Source organism: Acanthochromis polyacanthus, chromosome 21 (assembly GCF_021347895.1).
Source record: "Acanthochromis polyacanthus isolate Apoly-LR-REF ecotype Palm Island chromosome 21, KAUST_Apoly_ChrSc, whole genome shotgun sequence".
NCBI lineage: Eukaryota > Metazoa > Chordata > Actinopteri > Pomacentridae > Acanthochromis > Acanthochromis polyacanthus.
In genome coordinates, this window is record NC_067133.1 from 403390 (window position 1) to 426969 (window position 23580).

The following is a 23580-nucleotide window of genomic DNA, read 5'->3' on the forward strand; positions in this document are numbered from 1 at the left end:
TCATGAGATAACGTATCTAAAGTGATATGAGATATTTAAATGTGCGCTCTGTTTCTCTTACTGGCCTAACCACACCTCACACCTGGTGTCTGTGACGCTCCGTTGCTCATTGCATCGTTTCACTTCTGTATTTTGGTACTTTTTTGAGACCTGGGTGTTACTCAATGCTTCCCCTTGCTGCTGGTCCTGATCACTCTGCCCTATCATGCTCAACATCTGTGCAACAGACCTTTGAGCCACATCTCCACCTGACTCTGCAACTCTGCAATACAAACAAGTAGAAAACTCTGCCACCTAGCCTAAATACAAACACACTGCACTTAGACTTGAGAGTAAATGGTTGATTACCTACCAGATTCTGAAGGTATGTATAACTGAGATCAACATAGTTTGTATGTTGTTTCTTTTTTAAATGTTGACATCTAACATTCAGAAAGACGAAATAATCTCTGCTCTATCTCAGCTCCACGGATTGTCCCACCAAAAATCTCGCTGCACTCAGTTTGGGAAGGTGAAGTTGGGAACTCACAAGTTCATCTCATCTGCACCCTGAGTGGCTTCTTTCCAGACGAAGTGAGCATCGAGTGGCAACGGGACAGCCAACGTATCAACATTAGACCTGTCTCAAGGAAGCTGCAGAGTGTGGAGGAAGGCGAGAAAACCTTCACTTTGAGTAGCGAGATTGAGCCTAATATAGAAGAATGGAAGAAAGGCTCAAGTTTCACATGCAAGTCCACACACAAAGAAAAGGAATTCAGCGAAACATTAAGTATTTGTCAAAGTAAGTATGAACAGCTTCTGTCTCACGGCACAATGCAGTTAAATGCATTGAAATTAAAACTAGATTTTAAAATGTATTTAGCAGACTGGATCAGATTAACATGTAAGGACTAACATCGTTTTCCTCCAGCTCATTCAAGCTCCCCTCCATCCATCCATGTGGAGACTCCCCGCTTGAAGACTGTAATGTCAACATCTGAGGTGACAGCTACATGTTTGGTTCACACTGTTTTTGATGCCAAGGTCACCTGGATGTTGAACGGAACAGTCTCAAGTAGCAACACAGTGAGCGAGGACAGAAACACAACTCATATCACCAGTAATGTGAGGGTTTCCTCCAATCGGTGGAAGCAACTGAGGCGTGTGACCTGCAAGGCAGAACATAAGTGTTTCTTAACCACTGAAAAGACAGTAAATGTTGCAGGTAGGACAACTATATGACTTTAAATCACACATCTTGTGTAAACAAAGGATACTAATGAATGAACTGTGTTGTGTTTTCTACTGTGATCATCCAGGACCTGAAGTTGCAACTCCATCTGTGGAGATCAGGAGATCTCTTCCAGATTTGTTGAAGGGAGACGGTGCTGTTCTCCAGTGTGACATCACAAATCTCTCCTCTCGTGACCTCTACGTCACCTTTCAGGCCAATGATGTCGACATCTCTGAAAAACAATATGTAGAACTTCCTGAAGGCCCAGGCCTCCAGTCAGTCAGCAGACGCTTCACTGTCCCTCAGAGTCACCAGAGGAAAGACAAAAGTTTCACCTGCAAAGTGAATCAAGGCTTCATCAGAAGCTTTAAATCTGATTCCACAGGCAATATTTTTGGTGAGAGGACAAACTCTTCTGCCTCTGATGTTTCAAACTTTATGTGTCTGATTAAAATCAGGATAATGTTTCACTGATGCACTGATTCATCTCTCTTCAGTGGACCCATCAGTGAAACTTCTTCTGACTCCCAGTGAAGATTCAGGACCTCAGACACTCTTGTGCTCTGGATGGGGCTTCAACCCTCAAATTAAATGGGTTTCTGAATCACTGCAAAGATCTCCATCATCACATGATATCAGCATGTCTGCAGATGGACGTGTGGCAGTAACCAGTCAACTCCAGATCCCTCAGACAGAGTGGAAATCAGGGAAGGTCTTCACTTGTGAAGTGTCTGACAGATCTCTGAACAAAAAAGTCCAAAAGGAAGTCAATTTCTGCTCAGGTAAATTTCCAACAAAACAGCAAAAAAAATAAACATCTTCTTTCAAAATGTTAAATTCACTTGTTCAACCACAAGGTACTTTGTTTGAATTTCAAGTCATATTAGTCAGTTTATGTCAACAAGGAGGCTACTTAAAATTGTGTTTCTGTCCACCTGGTGAATGTAAATCCTTCATGGTCCAGCTAATCAAAGAATGATTTCATTCCTTTGCTAGATTTTTCACTTTCCCCACACATTCAGTAACATCGTCTGTCGGACGTTTAGTTCTAGGTTTGGTCAGATGTGCCGTTACTCACCTGTATAATGAATGTGCATGCTGTACAGGCTACTCTATCAACAAGTGGACAAAAGCCTGTGTAGAAATCCAACGTAATACTTCTCCATGATGTTGTCATAAGTGACTCCTATAATAATCTGATTCAGGTTGAAGACACAAACTTTCAAATCATGCAGTTTTAAAGCATAGTGTCAGTGTGGTACTGTGACACAGAAGACAATACACTTTACATAAACAGAGTTTACTGATGGTTTGGTCTCACTGCATTGTTCTCATTTCTTGTATTTTCCACTGACAGCTCATTCAAGCTCCCCTCCATCCATCCATGTGGAGACTCCCAGCTTCAAGACTGTAATCTCAACATCTGAAGTGACAGCTACATGTTTGGTTCACACTGTTTTTGATGCCAAGGTCACCTGGATGTTGGATGGAACAGTCTCAAGGAATAACACTGTGAGCGAGGACAGAAACACAACTCATATCACCAGTAATGTGAGGGTTTCCTCCAATGACTGGAAGCAGCTGAGGCGTGTGACCTGCAAAACAGAACATAAGTGCTTCTCAACCACTGAAAAGACAGTAAATGTTGCAGGTAGGAAAACTATAGGACTTGACAGTCACAAATCTTGTGTGCACAAAGGATACTAATGAATGAACTGTGTTGTGTTTACTGCTGTGATCATCCAGGACCTGAAGTTGCAACTCCATCTGTGGAGATCAGGAGATCTCTTCCAGATTTGTTGAAGGGAGACGGTGCTGTTCTCCAGTGTGACATCACAAATCTCTCCTCTCGTGACCTCTACGTCACCTTTCAGGCCAATGATGTCGACATCTCTGACAAACAATATGTAGAACTTCCTGAAGGCCCAGGCCTCCAGTCAGTCAGCAGACGCTTCACTGTCCCTCAGAGTCACCAGAGGAAAGACAAAAGTTTCACCTGCAAAGTGAATCAAGGCTTCATCAGAAGCTTTAAATCTGATTCCACAGGCAATATTTTTGGTGAGAGGACAAACTCTTCTGCCTCTGATGTTTCAAACTTTATGTGTCTGATTAAAATCAGGATAATGTTTCACTGATGCACTGATTCATCTCTCTTCAGTGGACCCATCAGTGAAACTTCTTCTGACTCCCAGTGAAGATTCAGGACCTCAGACACTCTTGTGCTCTGGATGGGGCTTCAACCCTCAAATTAAATGGGTTTCTGAATCACTGCAAAGATCTCCATCATCACATGATATCAGCATGTCTGCAGATGGACGTGTGGCAGTAACCAGTCAACTCCAGATCCCTCAGACAGAGTGGAAATCAGGGAAGGTCTTCACTTGTGAAGTGTCTGACAGATCTATGAACAAGAAAGTCCAAAAGGAAGTCAATTTCTGCTCAGGTAAATTTCCAACAAAACAGCAAAAAAAATAAACATCTTCTTTCAAAATGTTAAATTCACTTGTTCAACCACAAGGTACTTTGTTTGAATTTCAAGTCATATTAGTCAGTTTATGTCAACAAGGAGGCTACTTAAAATTGTGTTTCTGTCCACCTGGTGAATGTAAATCCTTCATGGTCCAGCTAATCAAAGAATGATTTCATTCCTTTGCTAGATTTTTCACTTTCCCCACACATTCAGTAACATCGTCTGTCAGACGTTTAGTTCTAGGTTTGGTCAGATGTGCCGTTACTCACCTGTATAATGAATGTGCATGCTGTACAGGCTACTCTATCAATAAGTGGACAAAAGCCTGTGTAGAAATCCAACGTAATACTTCTCCATGATGTTGTCATAAGTGACTCCTATAATAATCTGATTCAGGTTGAAGACACAAACTTTCAAATCATGCAGTTTTAAAGCATAGTGTCAGTGTGGTACTGTGACACAGAAGACAATACACTTTACATAAACAGAGTTTACTGATGGTTTGGTCTCACTGCATTGTTCTCATTTCTTGTATTTTCCACTGACAGCTCATTCAAGCTCCCCTCCATCCATCCATGTGGAGACTCCCAGCTTCAAGACTGTAATCTCAACATCTGAAGTGACAGCTACATGTTTGGTTCACACTGTTTTTGATGCCAAGGTCACCTGGATGTTGGATGGAACAGTCTCAAGGAATAACACTGTGAGCGAGGACAGAAACACAACTCATATCACCAGTAATGTGAGGGTTTCCTCCAATGACTGGAAGCAGCTGAGGCGTGTGACCTGCAAAACAGAACATAAGTGCTTCTCAACCACTGAAAAGACAGTAAATGTTGCAGGTAGGAAAACTATAGGACTTGACGGTCACAAATCTTGTGTGCACAAAGGATACTAATGAATGAACTGTGTTGTGTTTACTGCTGTGATCATCCAGGACCTGAAGTTGCAACTCCATCTGTGGAGATCAGGAGATCTCTTCCAGATTTGTTGAAGGGAGACGGTGCTGTTCTCCAGTGTGACATCACAAATCTCTCCTCTCGTGACCTCTACGTCACCTTTCAGGCCAATGATGTCGACATCTCTGACAAACAATATGTAGAACTTCCTGAAGGCCCAGGCCTCCAGTCAGTCAGCAGACGCTTCACTGTCCCTCAGAGTCACCAGAGGAAAGACAAAAGTTTCACCTGCAAAGTGAATCAAGGCTTCATCAGAAGCTTTAAATCTGATTCCACAGGCAATATTTTTGGTGAGAGGACAAACTCTTCTGCCTCTGATGTTTCAAACTTTATGTGTCTGATTAAAATCAGGATAATGTTTCACTGATGTACTGATTCATCTCTCTTCAGTGGACCCATCAGTGGAACTTCTTCTGGCTCCCAGTGAAGATTCAGGACCTCAGACACTCTTGTGTTCCGCATTGGGCTTCAACCCTCAAATTAAATGGGTTTCTGAATCACAGCCAAGATCTCCATCAACTCATGATATCAGCATGTCTGCCGATGGACGTGTGGCAGTAACCAGTCAACTCCAGATCCCTCAGACAGAGTGGAAATCAGGGAAGGTCTTCACTTGTGAAGTGTCTGACAGATCTATGAACAAGAAAGTCCAAAAGGACATCAGCTTCTGTTCAGGTAAATTTCCAACAAAACAGCAGCAACAACAAAAGAAACATCTTCTTCCAAAATATTAAATTCACTTGTTCAACCACAAGGTACTCAGTTTGAATTTGAAGTCATATTAGTCAGTTTATGTCAACTAGGAGGCTACTTAAAATTGTGTTTCTGTCCACCTGGTGAATGTAAATCCTTCATGGTCCAACCAGGCGTAAACTAACCGTGACGTCACCCGTTGGTTTCAACGCCGAGAAAATGAAGCCCGGATTTTGCTACTTCCTGGTCGCCGTTTTGGATTTTTTTGGAGCCAGTGACGTAAAAAGCGTCATCAAACAGACTGGACCGGAGAGCAACTAGGGCCAGGATTGGCTGAGGACTCTCTTATCCCGCCCACGTTTTGCCGCAGAGGCTTCTGTTGCTGTCGATCAAGTATAGCCACGCCCCCTGGCTCCGCCAACTTTAACGATTTATTTAAAATTCAGTATTGATTTATTTTAAGATCGGCCACCTGATCTCTCATTTTGACCATGAAAACTAACGGGGAAAAAATCCTGAGCTGTAGAAAATCAGTCTATCAAATTTTATTTTTTCCAAAAATGAATTGGGGTCTATGGAGAAAAAGCTTTTTGGAGCCAACCCTAGCGGACGGTGTGATATTGCAAGTTTTTGACACTTCCGGGTTTGCTTCAATTCTGGAGCCAGATGCTACGTCCACTATATATACAGTCTATGGGTCCAACTAATCAAAGAACGATTTCATTCCTTTGCTAGATGTTTCACTTTCCCCACACATTCAGTAACATCGTCTCTCTGACGTTTAGTTCTAGATTTAGTCAGATGTGCCGTTACTCACCTGTATAATGAATGTGCATGCTGTACAGGCTACTCTATCAACAAGTGGACAAAAGCCTGTGTAGAAATCCAACGTAATACTTCTCCATGATGTTGTCATAAGTGACTCCTATATTATTCTGATTCAGGTTGAAAACACAAACTTTCAAATCATGCCTTTACTTGATAGAGTCAGTTTAGTACGATAACATGAATAACAATACACTTTACATAAACAGAGTTTACTGATGGTTTGGTCTCACTGCATTGTTCTCGTTTCTTGTATTTTCCACTGACAGCTCATTCAAGCTCCCCTCCATCCATCCATGTGGAGACTCCCAGCTTCAAGACTGTAATGTCAACATCTGAAGTGACAGCCACATGTTTGGTTCACACTGTTTTTGATGCCAAGGTCACCTGGATGTTGAACGGAACAGTCTCAAGTAGCAACACAGTGAGCGAGGACAGAAACACAGCTCATATCACCAGTAATGTGAGGGTTTCCTCCAATGACTGGAAGCAACTGAGGCGTGTGACCTGCAAAGCAGAACATAAGTGTTTCTCAACCACTGAAAAGACAGTAAATGTTGCAGGTAGGACAACTGTATGACTTTAAATCACACATCTTGTGTAAACAAAGGATACTAATGAATGAACTGTGTTGTGTTTACTGCTGTGATCATCCAGGGCCTGAAGTTGCAACTCCATCTGTGGAGATCAGGAGATCTCTTCCAGATTTGTTGAAGGGAGACGGTGCTGTTCTCCAGTGTGACATCACAAATCTCTCCTCTCGTGACCTCTACGTCACCTTTCAGGCCAATGATGTCGACATCTCTGACAAACAATATGTAGAACTTCCTGAAGGCCCAGGCCTCCAGTCAGTCAGCAGACGCTTCACTGTCCCTCAGAGTCACCAGAGGAAAGACAAAAGTTTCACCTGCAAAGTGAATCAAGGCTTCATCAGAAGCTTTAAATCTGATTCCACAGGCAATATGTTTGGTGAGAGGACAAACTCTTCTGCCTCTGATGTTTCAAACTTTATGTGTCTGATTAAAATCAGGATAATGTTTCACTGATGCACTGATTCATCTCTCTTCAGTGGACCCATCAGTGAAACTTCTTCTGGCTCCCAGTGAAGATTCAGGACCTCAGACACTCTTGTGTTCCGCATTGGGCTTCAACCCTCAAATTAAATGGGTTTCTGAATCACAGCCAAGATCTCCATCATCTCATGATATCAGCATGTCTGCAGATGGACGTGTGGCAGTAACCAGTCAACTCCAGATCCCTCAGACAGAGTGGAAATCAGGGAAGGTCTTCACTTGTGAAGTGTCTGACAGATCTATGAACAAGAAAGTCCAAAAGGACATTAGCTTCTGCTCAGGTAAATTTCCAACAAAACAGCAGCAACAACAAAAGAAACATCTGCTTCCAAAATGTTAAATTCACTTGTTCAACCACAAGGTACTCAGTTTGAATTTGAAGTCATATTAGTCAGTTTATGTCAACTAGGAGGCTACTTATAATTGTGTTTCTGTCCACCTGGTGAATGTAAATCCTTTATTCATGGTATATCTAATCAAAGAATGATTTCATTCCTTTGCTCGATATTTCACTTTCCCCACACATTCAGTAACATCGTCTCTCTGACGTTTAGTTCTAGGTTTGGTCAGATGTGCCGTTACTCACCTGTATAATGAATGTGCATGCTGTACAGGCTACTCTATCAATAAGTGGACAAAATCATTTGTAGATACCCAAAGTAATATTTCTCCATCATGTTGTTTTCATCAGTGACTCCTATAATAATCTGATTCAGGTTGAAGACACAAACTTTCAAATAATGCAGTTTTAAAGCACAGTGTCAGTGTGGTACTGTGACACAGAAGACAATACACTTTACATAAACAGAGTTTACTGATGGTTTGGTCTCACTTCATTTTTCTCGTTTCTTGTATTTTCCACTGACAGCTCATTCAAGCTCCCCTCCATCCATCCATGTGGAGACTCCCAGCTTCAAGACTGTAATGTCAACATCTGAAGTGACAGCCACATGTTTGGTTCACACTGTTTTTGATGCCAAGGTCACCTGGATGTTGGATGGAAGAGTCTCAAGGAATAACACTGTGAGCGAGGACAGAAACACAACTCATATCACCAGTAATGTGAGGGTTTCCTCCAATGACTGGAAGCAACTGAGGCGTGTGACCTGCAAAGCAGAACATAAGTGTTTCTCAACCACTGAAAAGACAGTAAATGTTGCAGGTAGGGCAGCTATATGACTTGACAGTCACAAATCTTGTGTGCACAAAAGATATTATGTGTGAACTGTGTTGTGTTTTCTACTGTGATCATCCAGGGCCTGAAGTTGCAACTCCATCTGTGGAGATCAGGAGATCTCTTCCAGATTTGTTGAAGGGAGACGGTGCTGTTCTCCAGTGTGACATCACAAATCTCTCCTCTCGTGACCTCTACGTCACCTTTCAGGCCAATGATGTCGACATCTCTGACAAACAATATGTAGAACTTCCTGAAGGCCCAGGCCTCCAGTCAGTCAGCAGACGCTTCACTGTCCCTCAGAGTCACCAGAGGAAAGACAAAAGTTTCACCTGCAAAGTGAATCAAGGCTTCATCAGAAGCTTTAAATCTGATTCCACAGGCAATATTTTTGGTGAGAGGACAAACTCTTCTGCCTCTGATGTTTCAAACTTTATGTGTCTGATTAAAATCAGGATAATGTTTCACTGATGTACTGATTCATCTCTCTTCAGTGGACCCATCAGTGAAACTTCTTCTGACTCCCAGTGAAGATTCAGGACCTCAGACACTCTTGTGCTCTGGATGGGGCTTCAACCCTCAAATTAAATGGGTTTCTGAATCACAGCAAAGATCTCCATCAACTCATGATATCAGCATGTCTGCAGATGCACGTGTGGCAGTAACCAGTCAACTCCAGATCCCTCAGACAGAGTGGAAATCAGGGAAGGTCTTCACTTGTGAAGTGTCTGACAGATCTATGAACAAGAAAGTCCAAAAGGACATCAATTTTTGCTCAGGTAAAAGAACAACGCAATCCATCATGAAATGTCAAGAAGCGTGGATTAACTGTATTAAATAAGTATTTTTTGTTCTTTTACTGTTGTGTTTTTTCCTCAGTAACACCAACATCCTCTCAGATAGTTGGCGTCTATGTTCAGGGACCAACACTACAGCAGCTTCTAAACAAGGCACAGGTGACTGTTACCTGTCTCCTGGTCGGCCCTCGTCTTAAAGATTTCTCTGTCACCTGGAAAGTAGGTGGTAATAAAAACTCAACCCATAATGTCCATACGGAGTCACCGGTGAGTCACAGCAACGGGACAGAGACTTTAAAGAGCTTCCTCAACGTGTCAGCAGAGGACTGGCATGCATATAAACAAGTTTCTTGCGAAGGAAAGCATCAATGTGCCAAACAGGGCTATGAAGACCATATCAGCAAAAGCAGAGGTAATGTTCAAAAATAAAAGTTGTCCATTCAGAAACTCACTCTTTCAAAAATATTATTCTTCATAATGGCTGTTTGACAAAATGGTAGGATAATATGAACTTTTTTTCATGTTTTCTTCTCTGTCTGTTCTTCCAGACGTGTTTCCGCCAACGGTGAAAATAGTGCAACCAACTGCATCTGAGCTGTCCATGTCTGACGTCCTCACACTGGTTTGCCTGGTTTCTGGATTTTCCCCATCTAACATCCTAGTGTATTGGGTGGAGGATGGTCAGACACTCCCGTCGTCTCGTTACATCAACAGTCCCACCTGGAAACGCAAAGAGAGCAACTCTTATTCAATGAGCAGCCGACTGAATGTACCCAGGAGTGTGGACAAAAGGTCGACATATTCTTGTGTTGTCAGACATGAGTCATCTGAATCAGCGTTTGAAAGCACTCTGGATGATGTGTTTGGTGAGTTGATTTTTCTTTTTTTCTTCTCAAATTAATAAAATTCACCAAAAAATTAACTTTTATGACTTTTTCTGCAGCCTCAGTGGCCTACAGCGAACCTTCAGCCTTTTTGCTCGAGGGCTCCAATGAACTCGTGTGCCTGGTCTCTGGCTTCAGCCCAGCATCCATTAACATCACCTGGTTGCGTGATAATAACACAAAGCTGTGGAACTACAATACCAGCGAGCCCCACAGAGGCCCAGATGGAAAGTTCAGCGTCCAGAGCCACCTACGTCTGTCCCAAGTCGATTCCTTACCTGGAGTGGTCCTCACCTGCAGGGTGACACATGTAAACACCACCCTGTCCCTGAATATATCCAAACCAGGTGCCACAGCATCCACATTCTCTTGCACATTAAAGATTTCACATGAAATGTTAACATATTTTGCGCAAAAAGTCAATTTAGTTACTGCATCATTTTTAAAAATTCAAATCTTTACAATTACTCTCTCGGTGTACCAAAGTCAGTGTAATAAATGATGAATTTTACTTCTTTCACAGACACATTGGAACACTGTGATTTCTTAGATGATGCCCTGCGTGGTGATATATACGACGGTACCGGTGTGGAAAGCTGGTATATGGCTTTTATTTTCAGCCTTTTATTCCTCCTCTCCATCATCTATGGTGTCATAGTGACCTTATTTAAGGTAAGATACAGCACTAGTCATTCTGCAATTTTAACATAATCTTCCTGTCCAGTTTATCATGTCACTCGTTTGGTTTTATTATATATCTACAGCTTAATATTAAGAATATTCTAAAATAATATAATCATTTGGGATTACATTAATATAATCATATTTTTATGTTTTTACTAGACACAAAACTGTCAACTAATGCTGACACATTCTCTTTTTCCCCTTTTAGACAAAATGATGACGACCACAGGAAAGATCTCATTTTACGACCCAAATATCGACTTTTAATTATTTTTTTAAAGCATAATGACTTGTATTATGATGTTTTATGTTATAGGTTTATAATATCCTTTTACTGTGTATGTAAGAGAAAATGCAACAAAAATAAATAAAAAATGAATAAACATAAGAATTAAAATTGTAATTTTGCGTAATGACTATTTTGTGTCACTACACTGATTGTTGTTGCAAAAACATACATAAAAATTGAAATAAGGCAAACAAAACAAAGGTTGTCAGAATTTGCCTCATTGATTATGATTTGTTTGAAGATGATATAATGTATGGATTCTTCCTGAATATACTCAACACTCTAGCATTACTCTGATTGTCCTTTAGAGTGAGATAAAGCTCCGTGTGCAGCGGCTGTAGCGCCACCTCCATGTGAAATACTACCTATTCAGTCATTTAAAGATCTTATTGTTGAAGAAACAAACAGGATTAACAACGGTAAATCCAAAAATATGTAGCCTTCAAACACCATAGTGACCGGAAGCCCCCCATCCAAAGGCCAAACACACGGTCTAACTATGACAGCTACATCACTCCAAAGACTGTCCTTGGAAAAGGTTATTTGAGGAAACATCTTGCTACGACTCATGTTGTTTCATTGTAACAACACCCTCTAGTGGTTGCAGTAATTAAACAATGGTCTCACCCAGCTCACATTCCCTATTCTTGGGTGAACAATGCAACGCTTGGTGAATTCTGCTTCACAATGCCAGGAAGAGCCGACATCGAAGGATCAAAAAGTGACATCGCTATACGCTTGGCTGCCACAAGCCAGTTATGCTCGGAAACCTAACAGCCATGAAAGCTTCCAAATTGCCTATCCTACTGGAATCATGATTTGCAGACTTTATGGGATACCGTAAGAATAGCAGAGAAATGTTTTCTGAGATGTAAGAACAAAGTGTTGAGGGAAAGGTTGAAGATGGAATTTAAGGAAAAGCAAACGAAATTTGATAGAAGATTTCACACAGTGAAACGCAGTTTTAAGAGAGGTCTTTCTTTGCATATTGATCACTTACAAACTCATGACCGGCAAAGGTTCTGGAATGAAATTAACAAATTGGGAAACATAACGGTTCCAAAACTTTAAGCTCGTTTTAACCTAAACCCTGAAACAGCTCTTAACCAAATATGGTCGATTCCTGGATAGTATAGGGACCAAAAAATCTACATATTTCATACTGCGAGTCGACTGATGTTCTGATGAGTGTGTATACGCCACGATCACATCAGTACTGAGAAATATCAGCTCTGATATCAAGCAGATGTGCAGAGGATAAAAGTGAAAAGACTCAGACACAAAACACATGCATTGCTTTAGCATATGACCTCAAAGATATGACAAATAAGATCTCAGGAACATTTTGGCCTACAGATTCCTTTCTGGTAAATAAAAACCACGTCGATCATAAATACTTGCATACAAAAACATTAAGAATCTGAGTATGGAATCAACAATTTTCTGCCCTTTATGGTGTGATTTTTTACATTGGGGTCATTTTTGAGAGCTTTGGAATCCCTGATTATATATTCATTATTAAAGTAGTTTTAGATCAGATATTGGTGTGTTGCCTCAGAGCTGTATGGACACAAAAGCACCAATATCTTCTATAGAATATATGGTAAATGGAACAGGTAGAAAACATACAGTGTATGCTTTAAAAACATACATAACAAACAAACAAACTACAACTATCACTATAACTATAAAATTGAATTTTCAGGTATCAGAAGGTGCTTTTCAACTTTCTTTGTTAAATTTCTGCTTCAACTTTAAACAAAATTTACTTCACTAAGCCAGCCCTCTGGACTTCCACAAAGCTGTGTTCCTATTGGCTGTCCAGGTGGCTGCTTGGTGTAATCAGGAACACCTGAGCAGCTCAGTGTCTTCCTGCTTTATGGCTGCAGTCAAACAGTTCCTCTGCTTCTGAACCGGCTTTGGTTCGTTGCTTTAGTTTGTTCTTTAGGTCTTGCAGCTTCCAGCAGTAAAATCCTCTTTAATGTGTTTCTTGGTGTGTTTTAGGGCTTTGTACTGGATAGTTGTCTTGGTAAATGTGGTTCTTTAGCCACAGTTAGCACATGGTGCTAATGTGTGCAGTGATTAGTGGGTTTGGTGCAGCTGAGTTGTGTCTTTATTTTGGCTGTACTGAGTCTTTAGCAGGGGTCCCCAAACTTTTTCCTGTGAGGGCCACATAACTTTTCCCTTCTCTGGTGGGGGGCCGGGGTCAGTTTGTAACAGAAAAAGTGTGACAATCGCAGGGGTGCCTAAACGTAAACATTGTTCTCCAGAAAGCCACACATAACCAAATATTAATAACCCTTTCCGGGATCTTCACAGAAAAAAAAAAAGTCAGGAAATAAATAATAACACTATTAATGACATAAATAACACTATTTATGAAATAAATAATAACCAAATTACCCTCTCTGTGTTCTTCACAGAAAAAAGTCCATGGAACATTAATTTTCTGTTGTGCCGTGCACAATCTTACCAGATAAAAGTTCAGCTTAGTTTTCAGAGCAGAATCTCTGACTTAAATGACTCATGTGAGCAGTGTCTCTAAGGTCTTGTGTTCCTTCCTTTTAATCCCAGGGTTTTCCCTACATTCATTCTGCAGCGACAGCCCACTGCTACTAAAATTCCAGCGCCCCTCCTTTAATTTTTTTTTTTTTAATCATCGCAAATACTCCACCACCGCATGTCTCCACCGTCACAGCAGTCTTGCATCGTGTTGGATACTCGCGAGTATCGGGTACTCTCAGTATCTACTCTTTGTGTGTGTGTGTGTGCGTGTGCGTGTGCGTGTGCATGTGCGTGTGCGTGCGTGTACGTGTGTGTGCGTGTGTGTGCGTGTGTGTGTGTGTGTGTGAGGGGGACGAGCGGGGAGACTGCCGTCTACAGAAAAAAATCCTCATATTGTAGCTGAGGTTGTGTTTAACTGTGGGGTAGACCTGCGTCAACTCAGCTGCAGTAACCTGGAGGGAGGAGTGGAACGACAAATTCTAAATGAAACTGAACATTATGAATTCTGTTTTATAACAGGTTCTGTCTAAAAAGAACTGGCACCATTGGTTACTCTAAATTGCCCGTAGGTGTGAATGTGAGTGTGATTGTGTGTCTGTATATGTAGCCCTGCGACAGACTGGTGACCTGTCCAGGGTGTCCCCTGCCTTCACCTGAGTCAGGTGGGATAGGCTCCAGCATCCCCTGCGACCCTAGTGAGGATAAAGCGGTGTATAGAGAATGGATGGATGGATGTTTTTGGACTGTGGGAGGAAGCCGGAGTACCCGGAGAAAACCCACGCATGCTCAGGGAGAACATGCAAACTCCATGCAGAAAGATCCCAGGCCCACCCCGGGATTTGAACCGGGGATTTTCTTGCTGCAAGGCGAAAGTGCTAACCACTACTCCACTGTGCAGCCCGGATTAGATATCTGTGAACACTAATTTGCTTGATATTTGATATTGCAAAAAAGGACGTGATGTTGTAAAGAATAGTGTTTGAGATCAGCCCTTTAACTGATGTTCTCATATTTGTGAAATTTAAGTTGTGATGCAACTGTTTCCTTGCAGAGGAAAAAGATGATAGTGCCATGGGTCATTCCAGGTGAAATGACCAGATATTCCTTGGGGGTGTTGCTGCACCATTTTCAAATTAGTCTTAAATTTGTATGCCATTAGATAGTCACAAAAGTACTTTCTATGCAAAATTGTAGGCCTGTAGCTCAAATAGTTTCTGCGTTGTGGGGGTTTGAAATTTTCAGAATTTGGGCTATATAAAGTCTCGCCAGCATTTTTTTCATCTTTAAGTGGTTATTTCTCAGCCTCTAGACATACCAGAGAGCTGTGAGTTGGTAAACAAGGCCTCTGCATGTAGCTAGTGCCCCACAAACATCCCCAGGTGTTTCCCTACACTCTGCAGGCCGTGGGGGCTTGCTAAAAATGCTAAAAAATTAAGAGATACCTACTCACGAGTGGAGTTTGGGACCTTAAAAGTACTAGAAATACTGCACAGAAGTTTTCTAACACCCCTGGGTTCCATTCTACACAAACTTGTGTGATAACTTAGCAAACTGGAGCTTTCTAGGTACCTCAGTTTGGAAAATATGAGCTCCCAAAGTTGGACAAGATTTTTAATTGGCTATTTTTGGTGGCAAAAATCTCAGTGTGGGACAGGTACCAGAGACCCCAAATTTTTCTACAAGACAGTTCCATCTGTCTTCTATCACTGTACAAAAAAGCAGCGGGGTTATATTTGTAGTTACTGAGATATTCTTACTCAAAATGGCATGGGTAATGTCAAAATCATTTTTTGCTTTTCAGTACTTTAAATTGGGATACAAGTATTAGTAGTCATTCCAATGGTAGGATTATGTATGTTTTGTTCTTTTTGAAATGTTAGTTGTTAAAGGTGATTACCTTCAAAAAGTGTAATGGTATAACTTAGGTATACCTAAGTTATAACTTAGGTATAGGTTCTTTTGCTTGTAACATGGCATTGTACAATTAAATTTAACATGTTTAATCCCACTGCACTGATACTGTAAAATTCAACATTATTGTTGTATTTTTAAATTAATCAACCATGAACTACTACAGAGCTTCCTGAATTCAAGTTAGTACATGTAATTTGTATGTGTATGTTATAATTACATGGATGCATTGCAAATGGGTGTCAACATGTCATGATATCTACAGGTATGGCTCTAAACCAGACCTTGTGACACAAAAAGGGCATTACACTTTTTTGCTTTTCAGTACTTTAAATTGGGACACAAGTATTAGTAGTCATTCCAATGGTAGTATTATGTATGTTTTGTTCTTTTTGAAATGTTAGTTGTTAAAGGTGACTACCTTCAAAAAGTGTAATGACATGTTGACACCCATTTGCAATGCATACATGTAATTATAACATACACATACAAATTGCATGTACTAACTTGAATTCAGGGAGCTCTGTAGTAGCTCATGGTAGGGAAACACCTGGGGATGTTTGTGGGGCACTAGCTACATGCAGAGGCCTTGTTTACCAACTCACAGCTCTCTGGTATGTCTAGAGGCTGAGAAATAACCACTTAAAGATGTAAAGAACGCTGGCGAGGCTTTTTATAGCTCAAATTCTGAAAATTTCAAACCCCCACAACGCAGAAACTATTTGAGCTACAGGCCTACAATTTTGCATAGAAAGTACTTTTGTGACTGTCTAATGGCATGCAAATTTAGGACTAATTCGAAGATGGTGCAGCAACCATTATCTGGTGAAACCACACGGAATGACCCTTATTAGAAAGTGCAACACCTTTTATTATTATTATTTTTTTTTAAATGTAATATTTTTATTTCTTCTTTTATTTCATTTTTAAGGTTTGGATATCCTTGAACACTCATTTGAACAGAATATAGATTCTGATATTGTTGTAAAGAATAATGTTGGAGATGTGCACTCATGTTGGAATAAATCCTCATTGTGAAGCAACCCTTACTTGCACTGAATTGGAAATATTTTTAGAAAAACACACTGAATTACAAGACAAGGCTAGAATGAAATGATTTTGATAGTAATAGGTCGTGATCTAAAGTGGGCCGGTCTGAGGCATGAAAGTCCAGGGCTGAAAATGAGTCCCACTCCTGCCCTGTGAGAAACTGAAATTCAGTAAAGGCTGAATCTCTGAGTAATTTACCATTGCTTTGCTCAGAATAACATTACCAACCAAGGAATACAACAACACAAAATGATTTGAATTGTTTGATGTTGCTGCACTGTGAATCAATTGATGTGCAGCTCTTTATTATATTTCTGATCTCCTACTGCCCCCTGGTGATTTCTGTGAAAATAAGTAGCTGTTGTAGTGTTTTTTTAAGCTAATGAAGCTAATGAATGAATGAATGAATGAATGAATGAATGAATGAATGAATGAATGAAAGCTGGATTCTGGACCCTTTTTGCTCTTGCGGAGCACCTGGTTGGATTCTTGGTCAACATAAAAACATATTACATGATTCTTTCTCAAAACCTTCTTACATATCATTAAATTATAACATATTATAAACATATTGTGAACAATTACCTTAAACCTGTTTCATTGTGCATTATTAACAATAGATTAGTGACATATCAAGTATTTATTACTTTTTGGCCTCCTTAAAGAAGTTTCAAATCAGTTCTTGTTACTCCTTCATCATATGCAGAGAAATATATAAATTTGCATGAAAAAAGTCTCATGCAGTTGTGAACTACCAGCTGAGTTTCAGTATCACAACCTGCTTAAGTTTAACTCTCTCACCGGTAAATGCAAAACAAACCCAACAAGCATCATTAGTCAAGCAGCTACAGCGACTGTCTGGAAAGAGGAACTCGGATTTATTCTGTAATTATAAAGTCACTGACATGATTTGCCACCTGCAGCGTCAAGAAGAGCAGTGATGTGAAATGATTCATTCCTGTAGTTAAAGAAGCTTCACTGGTTCATCATTTAGAACCACAGAAGGTTTAGAAACAGGCGTGTTTTGGGGTCAAAGTGCAAAATACAGGAAGTTGTTCTAATAGAGATGGTAAGAGAATGTAATTAATTCCATGCTATGAAAGGCTTGATTTATGAAATACAGTGACAGAGTGGTAAATGTTTCTGTTATTTGCATTAAAAACTCACTTTTTGTTTGTTTACTATGTTTAGGAGTTCAGATGGTCAGAGAATGACAACACTGCATGTGTTCCAGGTATGAGGTCTTTTTTCTTCAGTTAAAGATGAGATATTTGTGACAGTTTTTTTTTTTTTGTTACTGCAGTTTATGTTTAGCACAGAAGATTATTGTCACACAATCAGGACCGGACTCGAGCAGAGAACCACCACCAAGGCCAAGATGCAGTTTTTATGAATGATTTATTGCAGGGAGAGGAGAAGAACTGGTGGATGGGGAGCCGGAGTCTTGTCAGGGGAGGATGAGGAGTGGTGCCGGGTGGGCGACGTTCCCACCGGGGATCGGCGGCTGCTGGTTCGAGGAGGGGAGGCAGAGTGTGGCGCCGGGTGGTCTGAGGATCCTTGGTGGCAGGAGTAAGGCAGGGAATGAGGGTTGGGCTGTAGACTGGAGAACTCAGACACTGAGAGATGATTTCAGGGAATAACTGGGTCCAAACCGGGGAGAAGCAGCTTGCAGGAGTCTGAGCAGCGGGTTCTGGTGAAACAGAGAAAACAGGATTAGAAAATTACTCTCTCAGGCAGCAGAGCAAGAGGCTAGAGGGTAAACTGACGTGTATGTCGAGTCTAACGATCTGGCAGAGTGTTGCTAGAAGAGCCGGAGTTTTATGATCGGTGTGTAATCAGGAGAATGCTTGTCAGCTGCTCAGACTCTGCCGGAGGTGACTGATTGCATGACCGGTTTCAGCTGCTTCTCGTCAGCTCTGCTGACAGGAGAGGGAGAAAAGGCATGAAGAGAGTTAGAGCACTTCAAATTGCAGTGTATGAGGGAAGGGTCCTGACAATTATACAAGCCAGTGTGGTGACTGTGTGTTTTGTTTATCGGCTCGGTGCCACTGCTGTATGTTTGTTGTACTTATTACTCTGCCAGGGATCAGTGTCGGTTCATCTGTCTGCCAAACTGTTTGCAACATTACTCAAAAACTAACAGCTGTGTTGAAGGCAATACTAATGCAAATGTGTAGCCACTAGCCAAAATGACAATCTCATAAAACCAACCTTTATTATTATTATTGTTGTTGTTATTGTTATTATTATTATTATTAATATTAATATTAACGTGGTGCTTTTTGTGGCCTCAAATTCTAACTTCGACGTAACAATAAATAGAATAATTTCTTTTGTTCTTTTATTTTGAAAGTAACTCACAGGATGAGTTAGTATAAGATTGTGACCGTGACTTGACAGATGTGTGTTGCAGTAAATCTGACAAGTATATAGTCGGTGGAAAGAAATGTCTATAAAAATTACACTACATGAACTACTGGGAGGGAAATTTAAAAGCAGTTGGACAGTTTCTCAGTTTCTTTCTCATTGTCACGTTTTATTAGTCTATTTTAAAAAAATTTTCAAGTGCTAGCATGCTAATGTCTGTCTTGATGTTAGCATGTTGTGTCTAGCAGGAGCAGCAGCCTCACCTCCTGAAAACTTACACTGAAACACATTTTAATTTACAACTTTCAGCAAAGATGATCAATGCAAATGTTGACTGTATCATTTTAATGAACAATTAGTTTTGAGCATTGATGTTATAATAATCTATGCTGCCAATAACTGACAACGAGTGTTGTACTTGAATTTAATTTAATGCTGCAGTTCCTCACTGTGGCCACCGGAGGGCACCAAAGCTCGTTATTGTAAATACACTCCGGTCAACTCAAGTTAGAAATAATAGCATCAGGATAACACTTCCTGCCTGAGCTGTAAAAATAAAGCTGAGTTGACTTAATAGACAACTCACAATAGAAATTCATATCTTAAATGGATATAGATGGAAAAGTGAAATTCAATAATAACAGACTGTTCCTGATTGGTTTTTAAAAATGTCCTGTTCATGATTTTACCATCCACCGGGGATGACAAGCATAGAAATGTTTAGTTTATTCTGAGATTTTTCATATTTTGAATCATTGTTTTTGGTGAAGCCAAACTAATTTCATGAATTCGTAGTCATGGATTAAAAACACAAAGGAGCATAAAATACATGACATGATGGAGACAGAGCAAATGAAGCTGTAGCTGGTAGTATTTTAAAGATGTAATAATTTCCATAGTGTTGAAGGCAATACTAAAATCAAATCTCCAGCCAAAATGATAATCTCATACAACCAGCCTTCTTCTTCTTTTTCTTTTTCTTCTTCTTGTTCTTCTTGTTCTTGTTCTTGTTATTATTATTATTATTATTATTATTATTATTATTATTATTATGTGGTGTTTTTTCTTGCCTCAAATTCTTAATTTTACACAATGAATAAAATAGTTTATTTTGCTATTTTTATTTTGAAAGTGACTTGCAGGATGAGTGAGTATACGATTGTGACGATAACTTGACAAATGTGTATTGCAGTTCCTCACTGTGGCCACCAGAGAGCACCAAAGCTCTATATTTTGAATACATTCAGGTCAACTCAAGTTAGAAGCAATAACGTCAGGATAACGCTTCCGGTCTGAGCTGTAAAAATAAAGCTGAGCTGAGTTCATAGGGAAATGACGATGGAAATGACTGTTTTTAAAATGGATATTCCTGATGTTCGTGATTGATTTTAAAAATGTCCTCCTTGATTATTTCATCATTTTACTGTCCCACATGGATGACAAGCATAGAAATTTTCAATGTTCAGTTCACTCTACAATTCTGTTTTTTCAATCGATTTTTTTTTTAGGGAAACCAAAGTACAATTATGATTTTGTAATCACAGATTTAAAAAACAAAGGAGCACAAAATTTATGAAACAATGGAGGCAGAGCAAATGAAGCTGTGGCTGGCAGTATTTTGAAGATGCAGAAAATAATCACAGTAGTGTCATAGGCAATAATAATGCAAATGTGCAGCCAAAATAATTTCTATTCCTATTCTTCTTCTTCTTCTTCTTCTTCTTCTTCTTCTTCTTATTATTATTATTATTATTATTATTATCTGGTGTTTTGTGTGACCTCAAATTCTAACTTTCAATAAAGATAAACAAAATATTTTATTTTGCTCTTTTATTTTGAAAGTAACTTAGAGGATGGGTTAGTATATAATTGTGACGGTGACTTGACAGTCGTGTGTTGCAGTTTGTCACTGTGGCCACCAGAGGGCACCAGAGCCCGTTATAGTAAATACATTCTGGTCAACGCAAGTTAGAAATAATAACATCAAGATAACAATTCCGGTCAGAGCTGTAAAAATAAAGCTGAGCTGAGTTAATACAGAAAAATCGATTGAAATTGCTGTTTTCAAATGGATATAAATAGAAAAGTGAACATTTGACAACAGACTCTTCCTGATTGATTTTGAAAATGTCTTCCTTGATTATTTCATTACTTTATTGTCCAAATGGATGACAAGCACAGAAATGTTCAATGTTCAGATCACTCTACACTTTTCATTTTTCAATTTTTTAAAGGGAAACCAAGCTAATATTATGAACTTGTAATCCCAGATTAAAAACACAAAGGAACACAAAATTCATGACATGGTGGAGGCAGAGCAAATGAAGCTGTGGCTGGCAGTATTTTGAAAATACAGAAAAATAATCACAGTAGTGTCATAGGCAATACTAAAGCAAATCTGCAGCCCAAATGACAATCTCATACAACCAGCATTATTATTATTGCTACTATTACTTTAAATATAATAATGTGGTCTTTTGTGTGGCCTAAAATTCTAACTTCTACAGAACAATTATTACAATATTTTATTTTATTCTTTCATATTGAAAGTCGGTCTTTAGAAATATCTATTAAATGGCACTAAATGAAGTAACTACTAGGAATCAAATACAGCTGCGGTTGTTGACATTTTCTCTCAGTTTGTTTCTCATTGTCACATTTTATTAATCTATTTTGTAAACTATTTAAAGTGCTAGCATGCTAATGCCTGTCTTGATGTTAGCATGAATGTGTCTCTAGCAGCAGTCTCAAGTCCTGAAGATTTTGACTAAAACACATTTTAATTTACAATACTCAGCAAAGATGATCAATGCAAATGATGATTGTAGCATTTTAGCTAATAATGTATTTTGAACGTTGATGTTAACGATCTGTACAGACGATTAATGAGTGTTACAGTTGAATTTAATGTAATGCTGCGCTGCAGTTCCTCACTGTGGAGCTTTGCTGCCCTGAGCTCCTTATTGTGAATACACTCGGGTTAAGTCAAGTTAGAAGTAATAACATCCGGATAACACTTCCGGTGTGGCTTGTAAAAATAAAGCTGAGCTGAGTAAATGCAGAAATGGTAGAAATTGTTTTTAAATTGATGTAGAGCTGGTTAATAATTGTCTGTATTTAACCGATTTTAAAATATGTTATCCTTTATGACTTTACTTTATTGTACGACAGTAAACGATAGGCATAAAGACACATTACTCCACATATTTCATCATTTCAATAGTTTTCTAGGGTGTTATCACCTTTACATCCTCAGACACCAAAGCCATTGCTGGAGACTTAATTTATCTCATGACATTGATTCTTAAATTCGTTGCTGCCCCTCACACTCCCCTCCTCTCTTCTCAGCCTTTGTACTGTATCTGGATGGACGGTGGTCCCAGCGCTTCTTGGCCAACATAGACAAGCTTTCCTGACCCTCTTCTGGGGCTTGATGCTGTTGGACAGTCAGGAAGTGTGATCTGAGTGAGGACGGCTGATGAAGGAGGAGGAAGACTGGACAGGAGGTTTGAGGGGTCAAAGTGCCCTGATGTGATTCAGATGAACTGGCAGTGCTGGGATGCTGGCAGAGAAACTGAGAATCATTTCACTTGAACTGTTTCCTTCTAACTGCAGTCGGTCTCTAAATGTTCCGAGACAGACCACACACAGGAGGAAGACGTCTTGAAGCCGAGGTCCTCTCATATTTTGATCCTCACAGCAGAGATGTTTCTTTGAAATGCAGTAAATTGTATTTTCAAGAACTTCTGGATTTACCTCTTTTTTTTTAACACGGGGATGAATCTTATTTGCTTTAATATGAGGCACCACCAGCAGCTCCACAAATGTTTAGACTGAATTTAAAATTATTTCACATTACATTCCTCAAAACCTGAATAAAGACAGTAAATATGGACACTTTTCAGGTTATAGTGAACATGAAATATTAAACTAGATTGCATTTCCTGAAGAAAATGCACTGTGAATGCTGCAGGCAGGTAGATAATAATAAATAAACAGAATAACAATACTGTGAATGCTGATGCTCAGCATTCACAGTAATAGTAGAACAAAGATGAAAAATCGGGAAGGGCACATGAAAAAATGAAGTGGGACAGCCCCGGCTCTATTAGCATTCTGGTGTTTTCCATTTCTAACAGAAGCGCAAACAGTCTCTTAAGTTTCAATTCTGCAATGCACCGGATTTATCTATTGTTCACCGTTTCAACAGGAAAAAGAAAACTTTGATACAACTGATGTTTTGGTGGTCACTGAGCCTAACTATTTATTTTGGACTAACAGGTCTTAAACTAAATGCTGTTTTGCATTTGCCGAAACTGAAATCCAGCTGGTGGTTCACAACTGCTTCAGACTTTTCTTATGCAAATTTATATATTTCTCTGCATTTGATGACCGTAACAAGAACTGGTTTCAAACTGCTGTAAAGAGGAAACAAAAATGCTTAAGGTGTCAATAATCTATTGTTAATAATACACTATTAGACAGACTTATGGTAACTGTTCACAATATTTTAGTAATTTAATGATATGTAAGAAGCTTTTGAGAAATAATGGTCTACATGTATTTTTATGTTGACTAAGAATCCAACCAAGTGATGAAGAATAAACTGGCTGAAATTTTACATCCAAAAACTCATCAAAAATTAAAATCCACCAAAACTCAATTCAGAATTGTGCTCCACAAGAA

General features: G+C 39.6%; 1 protein-coding gene and 1 long non-coding RNA gene across 2 annotated transcripts in view; both read left to right on the forward strand.

The window, feature by feature from the left end:
• The window catches only part of LOC127531723 (uncharacterized), a 66996-nt gene extending 55821 nt beyond the window's left edge, over positions 1-11175 (forward strand). The window contains exons 5-25 of the mRNA XM_051941559.1: positions 464-781; positions 911-1204; positions 1299-1610; positions 1711-1995; positions 2571-2864; positions 2960-3271; positions 3372-3656; positions 4232-4525; positions 4621-4932; positions 5033-5317; positions 6430-6723; positions 6818-7129; positions 7230-7514; positions 8102-8395; positions 8490-8801; positions 8902-9186; positions 9287-9616; positions 9753-10070; positions 10148-10435; positions 10612-10760; positions 10981-11175. Of these exons, the coding sequence (XP_051797519.1) occupies positions 464-781; positions 911-1204; positions 1299-1610; positions 1711-1995; positions 2571-2864; positions 2960-3271; positions 3372-3656; positions 4232-4525; positions 4621-4932; positions 5033-5317; positions 6430-6723; positions 6818-7129; positions 7230-7514; positions 8102-8395; positions 8490-8801; positions 8902-9186; positions 9287-9616; positions 9753-10070; positions 10148-10435; positions 10612-10760; positions 10981-10989 (5867 nt within the window). The 3' untranslated portion in view covers positions 10990-11175. The remainder of the gene's footprint in view (positions 1-463; positions 782-910; positions 1205-1298; positions 1611-1710; positions 1996-2570; positions 2865-2959; positions 3272-3371; positions 3657-4231; positions 4526-4620; positions 4933-5032; positions 5318-6429; positions 6724-6817; positions 7130-7229; positions 7515-8101; positions 8396-8489; positions 8802-8901; positions 9187-9286; positions 9617-9752; positions 10071-10147; positions 10436-10611; positions 10761-10980) is intronic.
• A 6284-nt stretch (positions 11176-17459) lies between these two features.
• On the forward strand, positions 17460-22621 carry LOC127531652 (uncharacterized). Its single transcript, XR_007938782.1, has 3 exons — positions 17460-17596; positions 17719-17761; positions 22243-22621. It is a non-coding gene; the product is annotated as an uncharacterized LOC127531652 (long non-coding RNA).
• Positions 22622-23580: the final 959 nt, after the last annotated feature.